At 38.8% G+C, this 16,195-nt stretch overlaps 1 protein-coding gene across 3 annotated transcripts in view; it reads right to left on the minus strand.

Annotated features, from left to right (window-relative positions):
* CTNNA2 (catenin alpha 2) overlaps positions 1-16,195 on the minus strand; it is a 395,828-nt gene that overhangs the window by 78,389 nt on the left and 301,244 nt on the right. For all 3 annotated transcript variants that reach the window (XM_088524973.1, XM_088524972.1, XM_088524970.1), the window contains one exon: positions 14,215-14,367. In XM_088524973.1, the coding sequence (XP_088381099.1) occupies positions 14,215-14,367 (153 nt within the window). The remainder of the gene's footprint in view (positions 1-14,214; positions 14,368-16,195) is intronic.

The following is a 16,195-nucleotide window of genomic DNA, read 5'->3' on the forward strand; positions in this document are numbered from 1 at the left end:
TCAGTTCTTCCTCTTCAATATGAACTATCCTTAGCTATACTGGCATCCCAGTAAACCAAAGTCTTCTATTAAGGAAGCTGTGCTCTCAGTCAAATCATAAGTCATTACTGCCTTTTTCTTATTTTCCCTCACCTATCTAAAAAAAAAAAATCCTATGCATGTTAGTTTCTTAGTTATTTTGTTAATGTTCATTGCTGATGCTCATCTTCCTCCTGACATCAGCATTTGTGCCAAAAATGGAGCTTTTGATTCACATCACAAGCAGTGATTCCAGATCTTATAGCAGCTTGGACTGTCTTCCTTGAGCTCAGGAGCATTTAGAAATCCCTTGAAATTGAAGAATGGTATGCATTTCGTCTTCAAATAGTAACAGGAGATCTGTACTCCTACACTCATGGGTATGTCTATGCATAAAAACTGTACTTTTCTTTGCATTACAAGGGGCAGAAAGCCTACAGGCATTTAATCATAACCTCAGAGGTTATAACTACAAATGATGTGCTGCAAGGAGACATGGAACAAAGACTGTAATATAACATGGCAGCCTCCAAGCCAACTATTCTTGGATTTCTATGATAAAATGTTCTCATTACATCTGAGCAAGAAAGTGAAGTCATTGCTATATAACGATAAGGATATCAGGGTGATATCAGGAGGTTGCAAGTCACTCATCTTTTAACAGTGGGCACAAATAACTTATATCATATATTCCTTCTGACTGCAAGTAGTATGGACATCGGTAATTCTTTACCTTCTGTGGCTTCACTATCTTGCGCTTTTAAACATAATGTATTGTAAAGAGATTAAGTCTTACAGAAAGTCTATTCCTCAACTTTTGAAGGCTTGGAACTACTTCAGGATCATCAAAACATAGTTCTAGTTGTAGTTTTATAACCATCCTACTGTCACACTACAAATACTGTTGAAATTACACTTTGTTCTAAAATTCTTTTCAACTACTTATAACTTTCAAGCAGGTGATGTTAGCCTGAAATTCCTCATGCTTGATCTTAGATTTTAGGAAAAAAAAACTTCCTGGAATTTTGAAGACAAACAAATCAATTTTTGTATTTGATATTCAGAATTCTAAATTTTAAAAAAGGCAAAATGAACAAGGAAACCAATGATATTTCATGATAAGCCATGAAGTCACACTTATTATCTTCAATATCCTATTAAGCTTCTCAACTGAAACTTGATGCACACCTTTATTAAAATGTTATTTTAGATGTGTACTAAACTTTCTTTTGCTTGGAAATCTACCTCCAAATTAAGATATGAAATATAGGGGTTATGACACTATAGGTTTTCTAATGCTTTTTTCCCTCCATTGCTGAACACAAGCTTTTAACTAGGAAGATTATGACAGAGATTTCTTGCCTCCTACATCTGCCTTACATTAAGTGTATTTTCATGTTTATGATCCATGGGCTACAAGTTAAAAAAAAAAAACATAAATTAATGGTTTAAAAAAAAAAAAAGAAAATCCACTCCCATACTTGCTTGACAGCACCAATATTATAATTGTGTATATAAAACGTCAATTAAAGTTTACCCTAAAATCTCTGCCCAATAGCCCTCCCTGATGCATTTCCCTCCAGGGTGCTTTACATGGATTTGTAGCCTCACTGTGATTTCTGTTACAATTCCCTGACTCAATTCTGTAGCAAAAGTCTCTAGCAAGAGAAGTAAAATTTCTCCAAACAACAACTATTTTAGCAGAAAACAAAGATGTGGTTTATCTCACTCTGCAGGTCATCTGAGAACCCATTTTTGCAGAAAAGTATTTTAGAACAACACAGATTTTTCTGATGCTTAGATTATGTAGGTGGAAAAACACCATAAAACAATTATTTAACTTTTGCAAAATGGCAAAGGATGCATCTTATGACTGACGCTACCAGGCATTCCAGGATTAATAAAAGAAATATTTGTGATGAAGTTTTTTTCTTCATTTGTTTAAAAGCACAAAACAGTATGCCTCAGGTACTACTTGCATGTGCTAAATGGTGAGAAAAAGTAAGAGAATTTATATTTAAGTAGCAATGTTTGTGAAGTTTCTGGAAAAAACCCACAGATGGTATAGAGATGAGTCACACAGGTAATTAAAATCTTGGAAAACATAGCTTATGAAAAAGAAACCAGAGGATCCCATTATGCACAGCTTAAAGTTAGGGAGTTCTTGGATGAAAATTTAAGTACCTATGTGGAAGAATTGTTTGAAAGCAGGAACTGAGAGGAAAACTAGGGCCTAACTGAAGTTTTGGCATTAGAGAGGCCTGCTTGGGGTGATACACAGTTGCCACTTCCGGGATCGCTGGTGTGCAGGGACTCTGCTCTTCCACGGTTCCCTGGGCAGCACAACCTGTCCTCCTCACAGCTGCAAAGGGGAGTAACGGAGGATGGAGCGGGGTGAAGACACCGCGGCCAAAGTCTGTTGCACTCCCTGTGCTGGGCTGCTGATGAGCTGCACAGTGGCTGTCTAATGGGAGATATACGATAACATGTCCAGCACTGAGCCTGCAAGAGTGGCAAATCACTCCTTTTGGATGAACTTTGCTCATTATAATGCCAAAATGCACCTCAGTCCCAAAAGTTACCTGCCTCCCAGGTACGAGCACTCCTCACTGAGCACATGCTTTAGATTTTGTTGACTGTACCCCTAAATGAAAGTGAGAGGCTTTTTCACCAGTTAATAACAAAAGTAAGTAGACTAGAGTCACTCAAGGTCCACCTAAATGTAAACAAAAAGGTGAACTAAGGAAGGAAGAGCTCATTGTAACTTCTGGGATTGATCAACAGGTTGATCCCCCTTTCCTCCCCTCAGGTTGAGACACCACCTGAAGAGACCCGAGACTGACAGCCCTCTCCCACCTTCTGGGAGGAGTGATGATTGCACATTTGTACATCGGAGCTAGCTAAAAAGAAGAAGAATTTCTTGTACTGACATCCGAAACCTGCTTTGTAAATGTTGCTTTTGAATAAACCATACTGTTTGTGAACTCAACTACTTGTTTGCAGGGAGGCGATCAGACCTACAGTTGACAGACTGTTCATGAATCCAATATTGCCAGAGTCGAGCTTACAGTTGATCACACTATTTGGGAACTCTATTCACTCCTAGGAAGGCGATCGGACCTACTGTCTACAGACCGTTTGTGAATCCAATACTCATTTGATATCTCCTCCCCTCTTCCTACCACCACTATGGCTTTGGAACTGCAACATTTCACAACCTACATGGAGAACAGAAAGGTCTTTAGTAATAAAGCAAAGATTGTAAGAATAAGAAACAGTGTAAGGCCTAAAAATTATAAAGCAGATAGATTCAGATAACAAATTTAAAAACCCAAGGTCATCTACTGCTGAAGTCACTGAGCATAACTGATTACGGGTTCATCATCAGTGACAATTTGCCAACCAAAAAATTAAGGTGGAAGAATCAATAGTTTTGGTTCACCTAAATTGTAAATAGACCCAGGTATGACTAGACAAATGTCTGGGTCTATATGTAAATAGACTCAGAAATGGCTAAGTCATGGATGACAGATTCCCTTTCTACATACTAGCTGGTTGCTTTATTTGACACTTAGCCATGATTTTGGAATACTAGTGTAGTATCTTGTATTTCATCCTTCCCCTTCCTTAATTCTAACCTAAATTTTATGCTATAAGAGAGTTTTGTAATCAAACTCAACTCACCTGAACATATAAAAGGGGTATATAAATAAACGGTTCATAAGGTTCTCTTCATGAAATATAAGCATGCTCACACAGAAGGGCAGAAAAGGGAGAATGTTAAATAGGAAACATGTTTGTATTATACAATATGCCCAAAGGCAACTCAAGGAAAAGAGAACTAAATGGAGGAAACAATTCTGATTCTTAAACAAGTTACAAAGACCACACAGCATTAAAGTTAGTATCTGAGGAACTGGCTGGATGGCAGGGCCCAGAGAGTGGTGATCAGCAGTGCAGAGTCTAATTGGAGGCCTGTAGCTAGAGGGGTCCCCCAGGGGTCAGTCCTTGGTCCAGTCCTGTTCAATTTATTCATCAGTGACCTGGATGAAGGCACAGAGTGCTCCCTCAGCAAGTTTGCTGATGACACGAAACTGGGAGGAGTAGCCGATACCCCAGAGGGCTGTGCTGCCATCCAGAGGGACCTGGACAGACTGGACAACTGGGCAGTGAAAAACCTCATGAAGTTCAACAAGGCCAAGTGCAAGGTCCTGCACCTGGGGAGAAATAACCCCAGACACCAGTACAGGCTGGGGACTGACCTTCTGGAGAGCAGCTCTGCAGAGAAAGACCTGGGCGTCATGGTGGACGACAAGTTGACCATGAGGCAGCAGGGTGCCCTCGTGGCCAAGAAGGCCAATGGGATCCTGGGGTGCATTAAGAAGAGCGTCTCCAGCAGGTCAAGGGAGGTGATCCTGCCCCTCTACTCAGCCCTAGTGAGGCCGCATCTGGAGTATTGTGTCCAGTTCTGGGCCCCCCAGTACAAGAGGGATGTGGAGCTGCTGGAGAGAGTCCAGCGCAGGGCTACAAGGATGATCAGGGGCCTGGAACATCTGCCCTATGAGGAGAGGCTGAGGGAGCTGGGCCTGTTCAGCCTGGAGAAGAGAAGGCTGAGAGGGGACCTAATCAGTGTCTATAAGTACCTCAAGGGAGGCAGTGAGGAGGATGGTGCTGGCCTCTTTTCAGTGGTGGCCACTGATAAGACTAGAGGTAACGGCCACAAACTGAAGCACCAAAAGTTCCACAGGAACTTAAGGAAAAATTTCTTAACAGTGAGGGTGAGAGAGCACTGGAACAGGCTGCCCAGAGAGGTTGTGGAGTCTCCTTCTCTGGAGATCTTCAAAACCCGCTTGGACGCAGTCCTGTGCCACGTGCTCTAGGTGACCCTGCGTGTGCAGGGGGGTTGGACTAGATGATCTCTAGAGGTCCCTTCCAACCCTAAGCATTCTATGATTCTATGATCTTGAAACACACAGATATCGGCTGAATAAAGCAAGAATGATTTCTTGAATCTTTTGCTTCTTCTGAGCAGCATTTACTTTAGCTATTTTCCCTCATTAAGAGAGTACTTATAGGGATATGAAGGCAGAGTTGCAGGCAATTTACAGCCATGAGAGGTATGAGTTTTACTCCAATGCTCTTACACACCTGTAAGTGTGGAGAACGGCTGGAACACCAACATAATTTAGCTGTGGCACTAGCTGTATTTCTAGTTCAAAGACACCCAACAACTTAAGTATGCTAGCCTAAAGGGCCAGCAGACTCAAATAAATCTTCATCCCTTTTTATGTTAACCACTGTAGCTTCTCAGGAACTGCCTTGAATCCTCTCACCAATTCTTCTTCCCCATCTTGGAAGGGACCATCAAGAGAAGAAAAAGGTTCTCAAGTGATTTCCAACATGAATGAAGGAAGGATCCTCTATGAAGGCCTACCAGACGATTAGGAAGTTGTCATTTTTTTAACCTCTCTCAAATTAATACTACTTTCACCTATTTTGCCAGAAAACTAATAGATTGGTCAGTGTAAGATGCTGGCAGCAAGTTTTACCCACTGACTACTAGATGAAGAGGTTTTCATACATCCTACCCTATGGAATAACCACAAGGAAAAAAAAAAATCATAGTAAAGGCAGGTAGACCACAGACCTGCCAGTACTGATTTAGAACTGCCAAACAGAGTGGGCAGAGCTGTCATAGTGCTGGGAATTTTACACCATGTCATCACACAAGTGTGATGGATTCATCCTGACAATTTGAGAGCAAAGCCTCCGCTAACAGCTAGTTTTACAAGTCTTCTTTAATTATTCTTCCATCAGTGAGAGAAGTAACTGTCTCATGAGCTTCCATTTACATTACTCACCCCGATGGAAGAGATGACATTTCTGTAAATAAGAAAAACAAGTCTATCAGAAGTGCTTAAGCTCACAGTAAAGAATACCTATGTTCCTCAAGACCATTTGCCATGAAAAGGTTCACACATTCAACCAATCCAGAGGAGTATTTTTGATGAAAGTATTAGGCGATAATTCCTGACTATGCTGAATAGCATCATAGAATACAATAAATGGCTGTAAGCCAACAACTGGTTAGAACAAATGGCCGTTATTACCATAATGTATAAAATTGATAATTTAAAACAATACAAACAATAGCTACAAATACTGTTAACAAGTTTTAAATCACCTATACCACTAGGTGATTGGATTATATTAGATAGTAGACATAGATGAATAGTAGAGTATGTGGGAGTCCGTTTAATTTTGGAACACAGTAGCACATGAATCACATCTACAGTAGTGTGATCAGACCAGAGAAGTGATTCTCTTTTGTTAAGCAGGTGTTATTCACTAGAGAAAAAAAGGAAAAGAGGCTGGCAATTAAAAAAGTAGTAATTAGAATTAGTCTCTTTTACAGAGGCAGGCGCTATACATGGTTACTTATTTTAAAGGCAGCTAACTGGAAAACATTGAGAAATTACTAGAAATACTTTTTTGTTCTTCTGCAGGAAGAAAGCATTTATCAGGAAAATAATTTTAATAGGTATTCAAAGAAAAGATGTTAAAGAATTGCAGCAAGAGAGTGAAGAACTGGTTGAAGTAAGCTTTAATTCAGAGAAACCTTCACAGCTATATATATATTTATACTTTAAATAAGAAAGTACTTTAAATATTTTAGTCATTCACTGCTGAATGGTGACCTTCAGTAAATTGGATAACAAGACCAGCACTGGATTTACAGCATCTACACAAAAGATACATACAGATTGGTATGGAGATCACAGAACAGTTGAGGTTAGAAGGGACCTCTAGAGATCATCTAGTCCAACTCCTCCTGCTCAAGCAGGGACACCCAGAGCACGTGGCACAGGCTGGCATCCAGGCAGATTTGGATTTTGGCAGATCTCCGGAGAAGCGGACTCCACAACCTCTCTGGGCAGCCTGTTCCAGGGCTCTGTCACCCTCACAGGAAAGAAGTTCTTCCTCACATGGAGGTGGAACTGCCTGTGTTTCAACTTGTACCCATTATCCCTTGTCCTGTCACTGGCCACCACCAAGAAGAGTTTGGCCCCATCCTCCCTACAATCAACCCTAAGGTACTTGCACATGTTGATCAGATCTCCTCTCAGTCATCTCTTCTCTAGGCTAAACAGGCCCAGCTTGCTTAGTCTTTCCTCAGAAGATAGATGCTCCAAGTGCCTTAATCATCTTTGTGGCCCTACGCTGGACCCTCTCTAGAGGCTCAACGTCCCTCTCGTTCTGGGAAGCCCAGAACTGTACCCAATACTCCAGGTGTGGCCTCACCAGAGCCGAGTAGAGGGGCAGGATCCCCTCCCTCGATCTACTGGCAATTCTCCTCCTGGTGCAGGACACAATCCCATTGGTCCTCTTGGCCATGAGGGCACATTGCTGCCTCATGGTTAATTTGTTGTCAACCAGAACTCCCAAATCCCTCTCCACAGAGCTACTTTCCAGCAGGTCAACCCCTAATCTGTACTGGTGTCTGGGGTTACTCCTCCCCAGGTGCAGGACCCTGCACTTGTCCTTGTACATGCTGCTGCATTTTTCTGCTCACTTCCCTTCCTTTTAGCCTGCTTCCAGGAAGAAAACCAGCTATCATTGCCCCCAGGTTGTCAAGTTTAAATAGCAGATACCATATACATACATATATATATATATATCACAGAAAGATTTGTGGGGGGGAAAAAAAAAAAAAAAGAAATGTATTCCCTTTAGCCCTTTGGATGTTGCTTTAACATGTGCAAGCTTACCAAGCTCATAAGTAGAAAAAGATTATTCAAAATAATGTTAAGTCACACAAACACGTTCACAAGAATGTGAATTATCAGTAGAAAGATACTGAAAAAAGAGCTGTGTCACAAGCTAGTTGAGTGAGGAAGTTATTCCTCTTGGAGACCTTCTGGTTTTATTTGGTCCTGAGGCACAGTCAGCATCTGCTATAGCCAAGCTGTCCATTTGTAAGATTAATTTTGCCCCCATTTCCAGGTTAAGGATGCAGCTAACAGATCATAGTTTCAGCCTGCAACAACTTCTTCCTATGGGAGACCTGTTAAGCTTGAGATGCAGCAACCATACTTGGAAAATAGAAGGAAAAAAATCTCTCCTGTAAGGCTTATAAGCTTCCATAATGCTTATCCTTCTATAGGGAAAAAAGGGCACTAGAGTCCCAAAATGAAGAAAACGGAGTCACTAGATCTGGCTGGAACAGGGTATAAGATGAAAAACTGCAGAGTGCCCAAGCTTTTCATATTGCAGATAATTAGATTTGGTATAGTTCTTATTAATCTTCAACACACCAATGATGTTTACTAGGAATTAAAAATATTTTTGCCCATGGGGTGGGAGGAAAGACCTGAGATAGAAATTCCAACTCACATGAGCAGATGAAACACTATGACAAAAGCAACCCACAGCTTTAATTTCAGATCAAAATTCTCAACTTGAATGACTTAAATTCAAATAATCTATGACTTTACCAATACTATTGGATTGGCATCATGGATTAGTACTTGCTAAATATTATTTATTATCTAGATGAGTTCTAATGTCAAGTAGACTGATCAGCTTTTAATTTGTAGAAGAGAAAACCCAGACATATGTATTTTTCTCATGATAGAAGTAGGATAAAAAAGTTGCAGAAGAGTGCTGACATCTTTTCTTCATTGCTTAGTAGAAAATAGCTAGTAAGATACTCCAATAATGCAGTGATGTACACTTAAATTGGAAAGAACAGAACATTTCAGGTACAGTCTGTATTTGTGAATTACATCATATAGGAACATTGCTTGTTTCCCTGAACAAAAATTTCAGAAAGAAGTGAATCAAGAATTTTCCTCTCGGGCTTGTTACTCTGGGTTTTATCTCTCTCAAATGACAATCTAATTAAGTTTTCTAAATTGATACTCGTGAACTTATGCAATATTTACAAAAGAACACAGCCTTTTTATACAATTCTTTATGATAATCACTGACAATAACTCAACTGTTTTCAATAAGTGTTTTGTAGATTTACACCTAATAAGAACCTGGCCCTATAAGTCCAAAACTTCAATGTAAGCTCTCCATTCCCTAAGACAAATTCTATCTTTAAATTTCTTACAGACTGAAAACCCAAGATGCACTTTCATGAGATGCTTCCAGAACCAAAATGATGGGATAGACATTAGCTCTGTTGCTGCAGATTTACATCTGCAGAAAATTTACTGACAGACAGGGCTTGGAAAATGGAAAGCAGCATTCATGGCATCTCACCAAGGAGTTAAACACGAATTCTTTTCCTTTGGCATTACAATAAAGACAAAAGCACCAAACACCCCAAAAGTGGCCCCAGTATTCTGCTCAAGAGGACAAATGCATGGCCAGGAGAAAGCTAAGATTCCTGTAAGCCTAGTATATAACATATATAAAACAGGAAAAAAAAAAGCTGTTTTAGGTTCCATTGGCCATAAATTACTATCCAACCTTGAGACTATTGATTTGCCCGCACTGTATCAAGTTTTAATATCCATAAACCATAGCATAAGGGTACTTGCTCATGGAAGAACTGTTATTAGATGACTGATTACTTTCAGCAGGTCTGGGAATGTTTGTTTGCATTAGCCAAAATTGCTAGATATACAAGTCCCACAAAAAAAATATTTCCTAGAATTAATTTAAAAAATCAGGACATTATCTTTTTGTGAAAGATTGTAGTTATCAGGAAGTGATACAGCACCAAACCTATAAAAAAGCTTAAAAGTCTTCTCTGCAGTAATACTGAAATTTACTTCTGAAAATTGTAAGGCAGAACACTAACAGATGCAACTGTTCTCCAATTACCAAATGGTAAACTTAAGAAAAATCAAATTTAAGGCTTAGTTTTTAGAAAACTTGGAAGTTCATGTTGTCATATGACTTATTTTAAAAGTCTCTCTCCTTAACATCTAAGGATAAGACCACTTCCAATGGACAATTGCAGCTTTGAACTTTTACTGGATAAGTCCTTTTACTTTCAAGATAGAGAATGAATGTAATTTCCTATCGCCTACTATCTTTCTTCTCTTACTTCCCATTGTGTCCTGCCAAAGAGCCAATTAAGCTAAACTTCGATGTTATTCAGACTTAGCAACGCTTTATTCTTTGTGTGGTGAGTCCCTTTGTTTTTGCCATATTAAAATTTCATATGCATCTTCACAGTAACTAGCTTTCATCAAGATGAGGAAGCATAAATACAGAACACTTCTTTCCTTAAGAGCAGTGACAGATTGCTTGTGAAGTTCTTCCTTTTCACAGGAAGCCTCGGCACAGTCTCCTTGAGTCAAGGACTTGTTTTGTTGTACTCAGCCCACTGGATTTTTATCCTTAACGATCTGAAGGACAAACAGCCAAATAGATCTGTAGAATGTATCTGTAACATGGTACAAAATCTGTAACATTCCAGTTATGGGTCAGTTGTCATTTCAATAGCACTTTTTTTGTAGGATTCTATAAGAGGAAAGGTTTGTATACCTGGTTTCTGCTCTCATACCACAAAACAGAGAACCTGCTGCAAGTCTTCCTCCTCACCCACCCAAGTATTCAGTGAGGTCTTTAGAAGAAGCAGCACTTTTTTTGAAACTTTACAAGCTCTTGTGCTGGATTTTTCTTTAAAGATTCAGAATGTAGATTCAGGAGTTGCTGTCAAATATTTTGGACAGAGATTTGCTTTATGATCACTGTAAATGATCATAGGGAAAATAATTAAAATTACTTCCATCAGGAAATAAAAAGTAAAGAAACAAAAAGCATAATTGAATTAAGCTTAGAAAAAAAAAATTATTCTTCAGTAGCTGTCTCATGCGCTTGTTCCCATCCTTGCTGTGAGGACAGAAATCCCAATCTACATCTGCTACAATCTGCATTTTCACAGTTATTAGTTAATAGTCACACATGCTGATATTTCATGCTGAAGGCAACTAAGCAGCTTACTATCCTGGATCTCTGGAGCCTACTGGCCACTGCACTTGATCTCCCAGGAGAAGCAGCTGCATTTGGTCATTTAATGAGTGCAATTTTGCAATACACAGTCCAGAGGACTGACAGTTAAATACAGAAAACAGCACCAAACATAGTAGTTAATTAGCTGCCATACATATAGTGCTTTGCTAGATGCCTAAATCTGAACTGATTTAGCATCAGAGTACCTTTGTGAGGTAGGTATTAGAATTACCTGTCATTAGCCTTATGCTATAAATGAAGAAACCTGGACGTGGAAGTTAAATTGCTTCAACATCAGACTTGAAGCTGGCAATGCAAGTTAAGCATTGACTGCCTTTCAGTCATGATAGATTAAAATTTTAAAAACATTAAGAAGATTATTATAAGATAAAGGTCATGATCTGGAAAGCACCAGTGCTCCTCTACCTTTAGTTTCAGAAAGCATAAAGATGGAGATGGCTGCTGGATGGTGGTTTGAATAAAAATGGTTTTAATGACGCCATAGACCTTCAGGTATGTTTTAAATGTCTGTACTGGTTTTGAGCCATTTTGGATGATTCATAAATAGGCTGATTCTTAGTCCTGCAAGCTCTGGAGGGAGCCTGAGCAAGAAGGCTTTAATAAAGGCACCACAGATAATGTGCCTCCAGTTTCATCAGATAACACTGGTTCCTAAACAGCCTACAGAGATACCCAAAATCCCTAGGAAATTGGGAATTCATCTTTGGGCTTATTCTCAAATGAGGCATATCATAGCAAATCAAGTGAAAAGCAAAAGACAAGTGTTATGAAAAGATGTAGGGAGGGAAGACAGAAATAGTTCAAGCATCTCACAAAACACAATTCTGCAACATTCACCTCATTCCTATAACATACATCTTTGTTAATGTATAACTTAGAAAGTTACGACTAACAGAGGTTCTTTCTCAGACCTTTATCTTCATAGACTTCCTATTGAGCTTGGTGAGACATCCAGGAAATCAAGATTCAGATTTTAGAATTAATGATTATTGCATTTTCATAGTATTGGATTTATATTGACAAATTCCTTTCACATAAGTAGGCGCAGCTCCCAATACTTCAGTGAAACTGTGTTTGCATATATTAGCAAGAATTCTGGCCCTCTGCCTGGGAAAGGATCTTTTGTTCTACAGTCACTTGATTAGGTTTCATCTTTAAACCACACTTCAAAATACTTGACCCACAAAACCAGAGAAGTCCATCTGCTAAAGATACCGTTGTGCATCTTCAAGTGAAAATGATGAAATTATTTTAAGTGAAAAAGCAAGGGCAGTAAGTCTATTCCAAACATTTTGCTTCTGTGCTCTGATGGACAAAACCTAGGTTTCAAATTCCCACTTGCACTAGAAATTGGTTTCTTCTAGAGATTTCATTACCCAGAAGAAATAAACAAGTATGAAGCTTAGAAGTAAACAACCAAGACCTAATTAAGAGAGTCCATCCTCATAAAGGAGTAAGGATAAAAACATGTCCTAACTTCAGCTATATATAGCTGAAGAATGAGTATAATTTTTTTAAAAATAATCTGAAACAGCTTAAACAGGAATATGAATGTATAGACACACACTATTATACTTCTCTCATCTTATACACATATTTGGACCAAGGCATCTATGTTACCATCACAACTTATTTTACAGTTAGGATCCTCTAAAAAGGATACCTAAAAGCTGTCATTTAAAGTTAAAAATAAAATAAATCAGTAATCAAATCCAATAATAATGTTAGATTTATAATCCCACAGTTAGATTAATGGAATCAGTATCTTGGTTTCTTCTAAAGCTGTTAGTTGAAATTATTTTAAACCTATATTCGGTAATTATTTTTCTTCCTTTCCTGCCACTACCTCTTATTATCTTGTAAAAGATAAGATCCATTTAGTTATTTTTAACTTTTTAATAATAAAGCTATTAGAACTATAATAGAAATACTTTCTTGCAGATCCATGGAGGAGAGGACTGCCCTAATACTAACCACATGTTCATTACATAGCAATTCAGAATTCTAGTCTTCTGAATAATACTACAATACGGTTGCAATGAAAATTTGTCTTTTTTCTTGAAAAACGTAGTAGCTATATCTCTTTGCAGTACTAATAGTTCAAAACAGCGTGCTGCCAACACTCCTCTGATCTTCCTGTACATAACAGTAGTAAACCTGGAAGTTCAGCAGTGTTCAGAATGCAGCTGGAGTTATTAAATCCCAGAAGCTGTGCCCAGATGCCTACACATGAAGTACTATAGCACTTGGAGAATAGCAGACAGCAACAGACACCCCAGAGGTGTGAAGTTGATGACTGCCTCTACTGCCAACGGGAAGAGCTACGCCTTCCCCAACAGCACCCTAATCAACAAAAGTTTCTTAGGAGTTTTTTGTTAAAGCATACACAGCAGGGCTGGTGAAGAACTTCATATTCTTCAGAATAACACCAGTATAGAGAAGTTAATGCTACAATAATAGCAAACATACATCACTGAACTGTATTTGTGTCTTGGAGAAATGCAAATATTTTTCCACAGTCCTTAATCTGTCACAGAGGGCAAATTGAGATGAGCAAACATTATCATTTGGTAAAAAACCTGTTCAGTAGGCAGCCAGGTTCAAGCCATTATGTTTGATTCTCCACATAGTTAAATAAATGCTTCTGTATCATCCTTGAAGCTAAAGACGGTGTGTTGACTTAACACAGCAAGTCCCTTCAGAAAAAACAGATACTAAGAACTTATCTAATGCATGCCCTTCAAGAGTAAACATTGTCTTCGGCTATGCCTTTATTACATACCCTTCCCCTACTTTAGTCTGGCACGATGAGCCTGCAAGTCTGGAGCGGCCTTCAGCCTGCACCAGATAAGATATTCTGGAGCACCCATTTAGTTTTTAACCTCCTGGAAAAAAAAAAAAAAAAAAAAAAAAAAAAAAAAACAATCTACTGTACCACTAGCAAAGCTCAGCTGACACTGACTTGTTGTAGCTCAAGGCTTGACAAAACACTGGAAATATTCAAAACACATTCAGCTTTAATGAGCTCCTGAAACACCTTCCTTTCTGCTAGTCATTGCTAAGTAGTCACCAAGGATGAAGTCCACCTAGACCTCTGTTATGGAAGCATTATATCTCTACCATTTGAGCTGAGCTGCCACTTTCTTTGCCTCTCCTGGAAGAGTGATTTGGAAACCTAGTTCTGTCCCTAGGATCCCTTACCTCCACGAGCTTGTTGGCGTGCTCACGGAAGACCTGCGCGTACTCCTTCACTTCCTTCTCGTTGCCGCTTTTCGCAGCCTCGATGAGGACCAGCAACGGGACGTTGGTCTCCAGGAATGAATCTGATATGTGATCCATCACTGCCTTCCGCAGCTGTGAGAAAACAGAGTAGAGCAGTAAATAAGAGAGTTATCAGCACACCATATATATGTATATAAATATACTTAAGCAATGATGTGTGAAATCTCATAGCACTGGACAGCTGTTTGAACTCTCCTCCAACTCTGTGTATGCAGCAAGCATGCAAAAACTATAACAAAAGTTAAGGGCCTAACTCTGCAAAACACTCAAGATTCACACTGACTCACATTTAATCCTATTGGTTTGAATGGCATCATCTAGGACAGTGATGATTACCCACACAACACATGGCAAATTGATGAAAACTGAAAGCGGAACAGTCCTTTAAAAAGCAGCCCAGACTTAAAAGCCAAATATGTATTGAGGAGCTTAACATCAAGCAAGCATGAAAACAAACAAAACCACACACACCGTAAATGCTTCTAGGGCTCCTCTTACTGCTGCACTGAATACTGTCCTATGCAATAACACACATTTCATTTAACATGTATGTTGTGCTTAATATTTTGTTCAAATCTCTCCAGTAGGTATAAACAGAAAACCTTTCTAAGCATATTTTTAAGGTAAGATTAGGAGACAAACCTACAATTTATTCCAAGGGGGAAAAGCCCTACAAGTTACTGAAGATTAAACACCTGTTATTTCAAAAAACATCTGTTTGAAGCAATGTTACTGTAAGACTCTGTCACCAATGTCTGCCCTACCTTGCTAGTAACCACTAATTAACGTCAAACTTGGCTAAGGTTTGAAAGGCAGCCAGAAAGATGACTAAAATCTTAAATAATTCTTCCTGGAAACTTAATTGAACTGCAAAAGTGGGAAACAGAAATGTTTTAGCATATTCACTTCAGCTTACAGGTCTAGCTGTTAAGAATGAAAAGCTGGACATTGAAACACAATGTGGATACATTGAAGACTTCCATTTTGGTAGATGCTGCAAATCCTTGATCATTGATCCATCTGATTTTCAGCAGCATGGGAGATGGGTGATATTTATTTATAAAAAAAAGTTAAATTGGACTATTTCAATTAAACCCCTTCATGGTACAGTAAAATCAAGCAGCAAAGCAAAATAAAGCATATGCATGTATATATAAATGCATATAGCATTCCCTTTATTTAAATTATAAAGGGTCTAACATGAAGAACAGTGATTCTTAATCCCCCTTGGAAACTAATTCTCAGATTTTGTTTGGAAAACACTTTTCCCTTCCTAGGAACTGCTATCACAATAATACATACAAAATAATAAAAGAATATATTAAAGAGACCTGGCAACACCTAGGAGGGTGGTGCATTGTAGCTACTATCACCCTGTCATTTTGCTTCGTTTTTTTCCTCCCAATTGCTTCCTTTCCATTTATTGCCTCTTCTTTCTTCCAATCTCTTAATTCCCATTTATCATCTCTTGTTTCATTCTTACATCAAGAGTCTTTCATAGTGTTCTTGAGTTTAGTTTGCAAAACATCTACAATAATGACATCCTACTCCATAGGTTTTGTGCCATACTGACAGAAATGGATATTTACGTTACTCCAGATACACCAAAATGTTGTAAAAATATTTAATTTTCAGAGAATGCCACATAGTTGCCGTTGCACTGTGAAACCCAAGCTGCACCACACAGTTAATATACAGTAGTGGCAGATTTATAGTGCCCTGAGTAAGGAATTTGTAGATGCATTGCACTTAAATGCCTCACTTTAAAATTTTTTGGAGTTTCTTTGGAAACCCTACAGTTTACTTACTCTCTAGGTACCCTAGACTTAGAAAAGCCTAAATGTAAGTATTAGAGAATCATGTGGGATCAATCCCACCCTCCAGGAAAACTCTTAAAACC

Source organism: Tinamus guttatus, unplaced genomic scaffold (genome assembly GCF_059628265.1).
Source record: "Tinamus guttatus ecotype Peru unplaced genomic scaffold, ASM5962826v1 Tinamus_guttatus_pri_ptg000218l, whole genome shotgun sequence".
NCBI lineage: Eukaryota > Metazoa > Chordata > Aves > Tinamiformes > Tinamidae > Tinamus > Tinamus guttatus.